Genomic DNA, 10,572 nt, shown 5'->3' on the forward strand with positions numbered 1-10,572 from the left:
CCTCAAGTGAAGAATTCACTCATCTTATCTTTCAGTCCATTTTCCTACCTGCTCCCCATGACTCTCAACTCCCTTGTCAATCAGAAATCTGTCTAGTTTCACGGCGCCGAGGACCCAGGTTCGATCCGTGTGAAGTTTGCACAAAATCCCCGTGTCTGCATCGGTCTCCTCCCCACAACCCAAAGATGTTCAGGGTAAGTGAATTGGCCACACTAAATTAGCCCTTAATTGGAAAAAACATGAATTGGGTACTTTAAATTTAAAAAAGATGTTTTGGTGGGGGGGGGGGGGGGGGGGGGGCGTCACAATCAAATCCAATTACTAGCCTCATATACTTTGTGTCATGTTGGGGTCAATGTCCACCCCCTCACTTTTCATCCCAGTCCCAGGAGGTTGGAGACTGGGCACCGGAGAAGTAATGGTAGCCGCAGCTCCCACAATCCCCCCCCCGTGCTGAAGAACCTGCTCTATCCACCGCACAGGCGACTGGAACTGCACATGTCCAAGGGAGAGAGGCCCTCGATTGAAAAAAAAGATTGGGCACTTCAAATTCGAAAAAATAATTCTGTCTAATTCATCCTTGAATATATTCAATTACTCCCAGACTCCACTGGTCCCCGGGGGGGGGGGGGAAGAATTCTGGAGACTAACAACCCTCTGAGGGAAGAGATGACTGGAAATATATAATGTAGCTACAGTACAATATTACAAAACTAGAAATAATAATAAGTGTACTTTACAGAACCATAAATAATATATCTAATCTGTATCATGTAACAACACTGGACATTTCTCTTTGATATTAATTTACTGTTCCCTTAAATGGCAGCCATCTCCTGGGTAAACCAGCCCTTTAATTATGAACATTAGGAAAGAGACCATCCTTTTAGCCAGACAAATAAACGTGTCAAGCTGAGGGAGCAAAGGATGTCAATATCTTTAAGAGACTGAGAGAGAGACCTGGGCCAACCTTTCCAGAGTCTGCACTCTCCCTGGATTCACTTCCTTTTTCTTCAGTTGTTGCAAGTGACCAATTGACGGTCAGAATGAGAAAAGAAATGGAAAGGGGGAGAAAAGAAAGTGTTTTACTCTCAAATCTTGGAATTGTTGGAGGTTTCAGTCGGTGTGAAGTTCAATTGTCATTCACACATAACCCGCGCTCTGATTGGCTGGAGGACCAGAGTCTTTGGTCCTCCCAGTTTCTCAATAGCCAATACCTGAGCAGGAAGGTCAGAGGATGGGCTTTTCTCTGCACTGTGCAGTTCCCTGTCTCCCTTGGACATGCGCAGTCCCGGGCTGGGCGGAGATGGAGATCACTGGGCGAGTTCTCGCTCTGGCCGGAAACGTCAGCCGGTTGTGTGGAAACCTTGTCTGTGGGAGGGAGAGGGGGAACAATGGGAGGGGGCGGGGCTCCCGTGTGCGGCCGCCGGGCCTGCGCACTGAAACCTGGAAACGTCACCACGGAGCAGTGATTCAGGCAGGGCTCCGTTTGGATGTCACAATGACTCAGAGGGGCGTTCCCAGTACACAGTCTCCCATTGGGAGCAACACTTCTGGTCACAGAAACAAAATACTCCGGATTGGACAACAGCTCGGCGTCGGGAGGTCAAATACCCGCCCACCCCCTCATTGGCTCCACGAGGGAGATTGGCCAATAGGAAGACTGGAGAGGCGCTGATCCTCCAGCCAATCAGAGTCTGGGGCCTATATCACTGGCTGCACGGAGCTGCCTTCACTGTCTGCCCAGCAAAGCTGCTGCTCCACCAGCTTCACACAGACTGAAACTGCCTCTAACCTCTGTAAGTAAAACACTTCCTTTTCTCCCCATTAAATTTATTTTCTCATTCTCACCTTTACATGGTGACTTGTTTAAATCGTCTAGCATAAATGCTTCACAGCTCCAGGGTCCCAGGTCAATTCCCGGCTGGGTCACTGTCCGGTGTGGAGTCTGCACGGTCCTCCCCCTGTGTGCTGGGTTTTCCTCCGGGTGCTCCGGTTCCTCCCCAGCCCAAAGATGTGCGGGTTAGGTGGATTTGCCATGCTAATTGCCCGTAGTGTCCTAATAAAAGTAAGGTTAAGGGGGGGGTTGTTGGGTTACGGGTATAGGGTGGATACGTGGGTTTGAGTAGGGTGATCATGGCTCGGCACAACATTGAGGGCCGTAGGGCCTGTTCTGTGCTGTACTGTTCTATGTTCTATGTTCTATGACCTGCTGTGCTTGAACAGGAAGCATTTTCACGATGGGCCGAAGGGCATCTTTCTGTGCTGCAAACCTCTATGACTCTGAAAGCAGAAAATCAGAAGGGGAAAGTGGTTTGAAGGGGGGAGGGGGGGCGCTTTGGAAAGGAAGAGACTTTTTTTGTTCCTCAGTTCCACCCCTATGGGGCGGGATTCTCCATCCAGGCAGCTGGCCAATGGGGTTTCCCATTGTGGGCACCCCCATGCCACCGGGAAGTCCGCGGGCGTGAGTGCATTGCCCGGAAAGCAGAGGATCCCACTGACGGAGAATCCAGCCCATGGTCTCCACTGGATGCTTCCCTCTCATTGTATTCTCCACAGCAGACGCCATCTCCTTGGCGCTACACTCACCTGGAGCATCTTGGCAACAAGGACTCCTACGTCAGGCTCCTATTCATTGGCTACAGCTTCAAATTCCAAGGTGTGCACATCGCCAACAATCTGTCCTGGTTCACCCACGTCGACGCTACGACCAAGAAAGGACCACAGCTCCGATACTTTCTCAGGAAACAATAGAAATTTTGCAAATCTACATTGACTCTGACCACAAATGCACCATAGGAAGCATCCTGTCTGGCTGCAGCATCGCCTGATATGGCAACTGCTCGGCCCAAGACCATAAGAAACTACAGAGAGTTGTGAACACTGCCCATTCGATCACGCGAAACCTCCTCCCATCTATTGACTCTGTCAGCACTTCCTACTGCCTTGGGATACCGGGCAGCATAATCAAAGACCCCTCCCACCTGGCTTATTCACACTTCCAACTTCTTCCATCAGGCAGGAAATACAAAAGTCTGAACACGCACTATCAGAACACACACAAAAACAGCTTCTTACTCGCTGTTACATGACCCTCTTATGGACTGACCTGATCTCTTCACACATCTTCTCTACTGAGTAGTACTACACTCCTGTATGTTTCACCCGGTGCCTGTATCTCTGTATTTACATTGTGTATTGATGTTTGCCCTGTGTATTCTCATGTATGGAATGATCTGTCTGAACTGTACGCAGAACAATGCTTCTCACTGTATCTCGGTACACGTGACAATAAACAAATCCAATCCTCACCATTGAGGTGATAGTATTTCTAATCAGTAAGGCTACTCCACCCCCTCTATCAGCGGGGCTGGTTTAGCTCACTGGGCTAAATCGCTGGCTTTTAAAGCAGACCAAGCAGGCCAGCAGCACGGTTTGATTCCCGTACCAGCCTCCCTGGACAGGCGCCGGAATGTGGCGACTAGGGGCTTTTCACAGTAACTTCATTGAAGCCTACTCATGACAATAAGCGATTTTCATTTTTCATTTCATATTCTCTGTCCCTCCTGTAAACTTTATAACCGGTATATTTGGTACCCAGTCCAGACCATCCTGCTACTTATTTTGGGAACTGTGTTGAGTTCCCCTGAGCCCCCCCCCCCCCCCCCCTCCCCATTTGTTAGTTTAAAGTCCTTGTGACCTCCCTATTTATTCTTTCCACCAGGACACTGGTCCCAGATCAGTTCAGATGGAGACTGTCCCAAAGGTACAGATCCCTCCTGTCCCAATACTGATGCCAGTGCCCCTGAAATGGAACCCTTCTTTCCCAGTTCCTCGTTTTCCGCAAACAGGTCCTCTTTCCTAGTCTTGCTGATGTTGTTTGTCCCAACGTGGACCCCAACAACTGGATCGTCCCCCTCCCTCTCCAATATCCTTTCAAGCCGGTTAGAGATGCTCCTCACCCTGGCACCGGGCAGGCAACATACCCTGTGGGACTCTCGGTCCTGCTTCCAAAGGATGTTATCAGTTCCCCTAATTATAGAATCCCCGACAACTACCACTTCCACCCCCCCCCCCCCCAACGCTTGAATGGCCTCCTGTACCAGGGTGCAGTGGTCAGCCAGCTCATCCTACAGTCACTGCTCCGATACCCTGCCCCTCCGAGTCCGCTCCCTGGAGACTCAGCTGTGAATCCCCAAGATAAGGTTTCTGTCCTCACAGCTCCGAAACTCCGTCCCTCCGAGTCCGCTCCCCCTCCGAGTCCGCTCCCTGGAGACGAGGTATTGGGAAATGAGAGGAAGGAATGTTCCATAGAAACTAGAATGTTCTGAATTTCTATCCTGTACTGAGTGTTGACTTTTGTAAACTCCTTTTACAGATATTACAAGAGGAGGAATTCCAGGCAGAAATCTCAGTTGTCACGTCTCGGTCTTACAGAGTCACTCAATACCTTGGGATCTGAGTATCATCGGTCTTTGAATCTAAAGGAGAATTATTTACCCAATCTGTTGGCATTAAAAGATTTAAACCATCAGTGTGACTGGAAAAGCACCGAGACACACACACCCGAGTGAGAGTGTTCCAGAGCACTGACTGTGGGAAGAGCTTTAACCAGTTACACAGCCTGAAAAAACATCAGACCATTCACAGTGGGGAGAGACCGTACACGTGTTCTGTGTGTGGATGAGGATTGTCCAACATGGAGAGACTCGAGGAGACCCAAAATATGGAGAAACCGTGGAAATGTGGGGACTGTGGGAAGGGATACAGATTCCCATCTCAGCTGGAGACTCATCGACGTATTCACACTGGGGAGAGGCCATTCACCTGCCCTGTGTGTGAGAAGGGTTTCACTCTGTTCTCCAGCCTTAAGACACACCAGCAAATTCACACTGGAGAGTGGCCATTCACTTGCTCTCAGTGTGGGAAGGGATTCACTCAGTTACCCAATCTGCAGACACATCAGCGAATTCACACTGGGGAGAGGCCATTTACCTGCTCTCAGTGTGAGAAGGGATTCACTCAGTTATCCCACCTGCAGAGTCACCAGCGAGTTCACACTGGGGAGAAGCCATTTACCTGCTCCCAGTGTGGGAAGGGATTCAGTAAATCATCCAATCTGCAGACACATCAGCGAGTTCATGTGGGGGAGAGGCCATTTACCTGCTCTCTGTGTGGGAAGGGATTCACTCAGTTATCCCACCTGCAGAGTCACCAGCAAGTTCACACTGGGGAGAGACCATTCATCTGCTCCCAGTGTGGGAAGGGATTCACTCAGTTCTCCAACCTGCGGACACACCAGCGAGTTCACACTGGGGAGAAGCCATTCACCTGCTCTCAGTGTGGGAATCGATTCACTCAGTTATCCAGCCTGCAGAATCACCAGCGAATTCACACTGGGGAAAGACCGTTCACCTGCTCCCAGTGTGGGAAGGGATTCAGTGATTCATCCAACCTCCGGACACATCTGCGGGTTCATAGTGGAGAGAAGGCAATCACGTTCTCTGAGTAAGGGAAGGCAATTAGTGTTCCATCCCACTTGCAGAGTCACCAACGAGTTCACACTGGGATGAGGTCATTCACCTGCACTCAATGTGGGAAGGCGTTCACTCAGATCTCCAGCCTGAAGTCACACCAACGAGTTCACACTGAGGAGAAGCCGTTCACCTGCCCTCAATGTGGGAAGGGAGTCTGTGTTTCCTCGTACCTGCCGAGACACCAACAAGTTCACAAGTGATTACGGGGGCTATTGCTGTTATTGTTTCTGCTCTCAGTTACATCCGGGACTGCATTTTATTCATTCTGTCAGTTAATCAATGGGGAGGGCCGTAGGGTTTTGTTCTGCTCAGCTTGACAGTCTCATGGCTTTGCCTCCAGAGGGCTGATGCTCTTTGAGCCTTGTTGCGACTACCTTGGTTCAAATTTCACAAGGATCACAGAGTGGAGGGGTGTTTGGAAGTGAGAAGATATTCAGTTTGCATTTCTGTTTGGATCCCCCTAAATCCTGCCACATTGCCATGAAGATGGGCATTGGTGGTTATATGTTTTTGTTTAATTTATCTGGGTGAACACCCAATCAGGGTATGAGGGGCAAATTGTCTGGGGTGGACTGGGAAACTGCATTAAATGGTATGATGGGAGACAGGCAATAGCTAATATTTAATGAATTATTATATCTCTATGGAGGGGTCAGTTAGCTCAGTTGGCTGGATGGCTGGTTCATGATGCAGAGTGACTCCAATAGCCGGGGTTCAACTGTCACTCTGGCTGAGGTTATCCACGAAGGGTCCACCTTCTCAACATTGCTCCTCGCCTGAGGTGTGGTGACCCTCAGGTTAAACCACCAGTCATCTCTCTCACTCTCTCTCTGATATCTTCAGTCTGGATAGGCCCAGTGGATCAGGCTATTCTGGGTCTGGATAATTTATCCCAATTGAATTTTCTCTTGAGCTTTGGGAATGGGAAAGTAACATGGTCAATCAGATCCATCAGGAAAGATCAGCTTTATGAATATCCAATGTGGCAATGGATAAGAATGATTGTGGCCTATTACAGATGGAACCAGCATCATTCACTGGTAATGTTCCACCGTGTACCAAACAATACCCATTGACCCGTCCACAACCGAAGGGATTTTACCCACAGTAGAGCAACTGGAGGAAAGAGGAGTGTTAATTAACACGCAGTTCATCAAATAGTCCAGTTTGGCAAATGGTACATGGCGTCTGACCATTGACTACTGAAAGGCAAACCTATATCAACTGGTATCCACCTGTGTTCTACTGAAAGTCTGGAATGTTTAGATGGGATGAATAAATTGATCACTTTCTCCTGGAAATATTTACATCCTGGACCATGAACTTTTTAAAAAGAATTCCACATTTGAAAGCCCGGCCACGACATGAAATGTCAGCACCATAACAGGGCAGATAAGACAGACACTCACTTTGATCTTTTCATCAGAGCATCTGAGAGTTATGAATATGTGACATGATTTTGGGATCCCGGTGTGGGTGTGCAGTTGTGATCTGTTACATGTGAAAAATAACAAGCCTAAATTCATGGTGAAATGGACTGAAGACCGGGTCCCAAACACACACAGCTACTGGAGACACAGCAGGAGATGAAATGGTTAATGTGGACAGGGGATTGAGACACCATTGTGACATCATCAAGACATTGACACACACTCCTGAGAGAAACTGACTTTAAAACAATCCGGATAGAATTAAACACACTGGACATGGGCAAAGTGGGAGTGAAATTAAAGCGATAATGGGACAATGAAGGGCTTGGAAGAAATAATACTGAGTAAGAACTGTCCACAAATTGGCCATGGTAAAGAGGGAGGTGGAGAATCTTTTACATCCATGCTTGATCTGTTGCTTGAAGCATCTGTCCTTATGTACCAGTAACCTAGAATTCACCGCACAGGAAGAAAATATGGAGTAGATGTTACCCCTAGCAGAGCCATGAACAGAACTGGATAATAATGGAGTGAAATTGTGTGAGGATTTGTAGAGAGAGTTTTGTCAATTCTTAATGGGATGTGGGAGTTGCTGGATCAGAATTTATTTCCCTTGAACTGAGTGGCTTGCTCGGACACTTCAGATTTTAACTGGGTCTCCCCTATTTCTAGTCTCTGCCACAAGAGAAACATTCTCTCAGAATTCTCTGTCAATTCCACTAAGGATCTCGCGTGTTTTAATAAGATCATCTCTCATTCTTAGCTGCAATTGACACAAGCCCAACCTGTCAAACCTTTCCTCAGAGGATAACCCCCTCATTCCAGAATCCGGGGAGTCAACCTCCTCTGAACTGCTTCTGATGCAATTATCTAATTTCTGAAATAAGGAGACCCAACTGTACACAGTGCTCGAAATACAGGCTGGGATTCTGTGTCCTGCGGTGTGCCCCTGCCAGCAGTGGAATTCTCCATCCCGCCAAAGGACCACTGGGATTTCCCATTGTTGCCAACCCCACGCCGTCTGGAAATCCCCGGGTGTGAGTGCGCTGCCGGTGCAATGGAGAATCCCGTCAGTGGAGAATCCAGCCCATGGTCTCACCAAGGCCAACCAGCAAAACACCCCAACTTTTATATTCCAGTCCCTTTGCAATAAACAACAATATTCTATTCACCTTCCTAATCACTTGCTGTACCGGCTGTAAGGGCCTTTCCCTTTCATTCCCTTATTTCCCCTTTCTTTTATTTTTGCTGTTACATTTTTGATTCATGAATGATTAATGGACATGTTACTTTAAGGCAAGCAGCCTGTATCTTTAACTCAAGCAAAGAATCCAGGCGTCTGTGCTGGTTTTAACTGGAGCTGCAGATCTTTAGGCACCAGTGTGAGAATTGGGGATGGGACTCGGTTTGATTGATTGGCTGGTGGCCAATGAATTGGCCCAAAAGGCTGTGCTCCTCGGTAACGGGCGGTGATTGGATCCTGTCCCACTGGGATGCTTTTCAGAGTCCGAAGCTTTCAGTTTGATTCTAGCAGCACAAGAGGCAGAAGTGACTAACTCTGTCTCCAGAAGGCAACTGGGAGTGATATCTCTCTTCCCAGATAGCCTGTGGGTGCTGTATTCCTGAAACCATGGAGACCCCAATACAAACCACAAACTGAGAGAAAAGTTTGAACAGAGGTGAGGTGCCTCTCCCAGAAAAGTGTGAGTACTGCATTTCTAATCTACAGTGAAGATCAGTACAGGCTGTAATCTAAAGACTTTAATCTGCAAGCTTGCTGTGAAGAAAAGTGTGCTAAAATCCATCATCTGAAAAAAATAAATTCTTTCACTTATGATTTTATCCCTTTCCACCCCTCTGTGTTTGTCTGTCTATGTGTGTGTATACAGGCTGGGGGCAGGTTAAAGTGGGAATTAGGAATTGGCTTATAGTTAACCAGTTGTGTTTGCGGTATATTTTATTATTGTTCATGTTATAAATAAACAGTAATTGTGTTTACATTTGCAACTATGGCGACTGATTATTGGGCAGCCGAGGGCCAAATACATAGGGGGCTGGATTCTCTGTCCCGCCGTGCCAGATTTCTGGTTCAGTATGTCGTCCGGATTCTCCGTTTCACCAGGTGGTCAATGGGGTTTCCCATTGTGGGCCAGCAGACCCACGCTGTCGGGAAACCTCCGGGCTGCCGGAAAAACGGAGCATTCCGGCGGCGGAGAATCCCGCCCAGGGTATTTTAATAAGAATTATTGGTTAATTCACTTGTGTTGTGACTCCGGGGCACGTGGGGCTGGAATTGACCGCGCACTAGCCCAGGGTGTGGGAACACGCCAAACTAACTTGTGATTCCTGTACCAGGACACTCAGATCCCTCTGTACCCCAGAGTTCTGTAATCTCTCGCCATTTAAATAATGTTTTATTTAATCCTTCCCGCCAAAGTGGACACGTTCACATTTTCCCAAGTTATGCTTCAGCTGTCAATTTGTTCCCACTCACTTAATCTATTTGTTGCTGTTTGCATTTTCCTGAAGAGCACTTGACAAATTCATTTCCAACCCCGCTTTGTGTCATCTGCAAATTTAACTGTAACCAACTCATTAATATAGATTGTAAATATGAAAATGAAATGAAATGAAAATGAAAATCGTTTATTGTCACAAGTAGGCTTCAATGAAGTTACTGTGAAAAGCCCTTAGTCGCCACATTCCGGCGTCTGTTCGGGGAGGCTGGTACGGGAATTGAACCGTGCTGCTGGTTTGCCTTGGTCTGCTTTAAAAGCCAGCGATTTAGCCCAGTGTGCTAAACCAGCCACTAATAGTTGAGGGCCCAGCACTGATCCTTGTGATACTCCACTTGTCATATCTTACCGACCCAAACATGACCCATTTATACCCACTCTCTGCTTCCTGTGAGCTAACCAATCCTCTATCCCTGCTGACCTGTTGCCCTCTATACCATTAGCTCCTGTGTTGTACAGTGACCTTTGATGTGGTAATGCTTTCTGGAAATCTAAATAAACCACACCTGCAGGTTCCCCATTATTGACATCCCATTTACTTCCTCACGGAGCCTTGAGTCAATCAAAATTGACTTCCTGAACCCCATTTTGTCTGTCAAAAGAAAAATCACATCTCCTTTGCCCCTCTGGTTACTTTGCCAATCATCTTAGCGGGACTCACTTTCTGTTAAAGATCCTGCCAACCCCTCTCACCCACTTTCCCTGAACTACATTGAGGAAATTAACAAAAGGGGATGGCACTGAAGCATTGTGGGTAGTCAGGCTAAGTCAGGAGTATCATGGTGAGGGGGATGGGTGATCACAGGGGCCTCAGGCAAAAGGAATGTGAGGGCAGCCTTTTGGGTCCAGTAATTGCTAATATATGGCTAGGTTAAGGAATGTCAGGGAACCTATGGAAACCCTACAATTGCCAAGTTACCTTATTTGGTCGGCTGTGTAACCTCATTTTTTTTAATACCAATGTATATGAGACAAAGTCTTTTGTTCTGTGCCTCACTCACTCTGGGGACGAGTCTGGCAGAGTGAGTCAGCTTGCAAGACACGCAAATAAATTAAAGTGTTTACCTACAATTCGACTTGGTATATTTA

The 10,572-nt window shown here is 47.6% G+C and overlaps 1 protein-coding gene across 1 annotated transcript; it reads left to right on the forward strand.

The window, feature by feature from the left end:
* Positions 1 to 1,368: 1,368 nt before the first annotated feature.
* Positions 1,369 to 8,974, forward strand: LOC119951810 (gastrula zinc finger protein XlCGF7.1-like). The gene is made up of 3 exons (XM_038775173.1): positions 1,369 to 1,799; positions 4,379 to 5,473; positions 5,546 to 8,974. The coding sequence occupies exons 2-3, from the start codon at positions 4,700 to 4,702 to the stop codon at positions 5,735 to 5,737; spliced, it is 966 nt and encodes a 321-aa protein (XP_038631101.1). The 5' UTR covers positions 1,369 to 1,799; positions 4,379 to 4,699; the 3' UTR covers positions 5,738 to 8,974.
* The last annotated feature ends 1,598 nt before the right edge of the window (positions 8,975 to 10,572 follow it).

The sequence above is a fragment of the Scyliorhinus canicula genome, chromosome 17, assembly GCF_902713615.1.
Source record: "Scyliorhinus canicula chromosome 17, sScyCan1.1, whole genome shotgun sequence".
NCBI classification, from domain to species: Eukaryota; Metazoa; Chordata; class Chondrichthyes; order Carcharhiniformes; family Scyliorhinidae; genus Scyliorhinus; species Scyliorhinus canicula.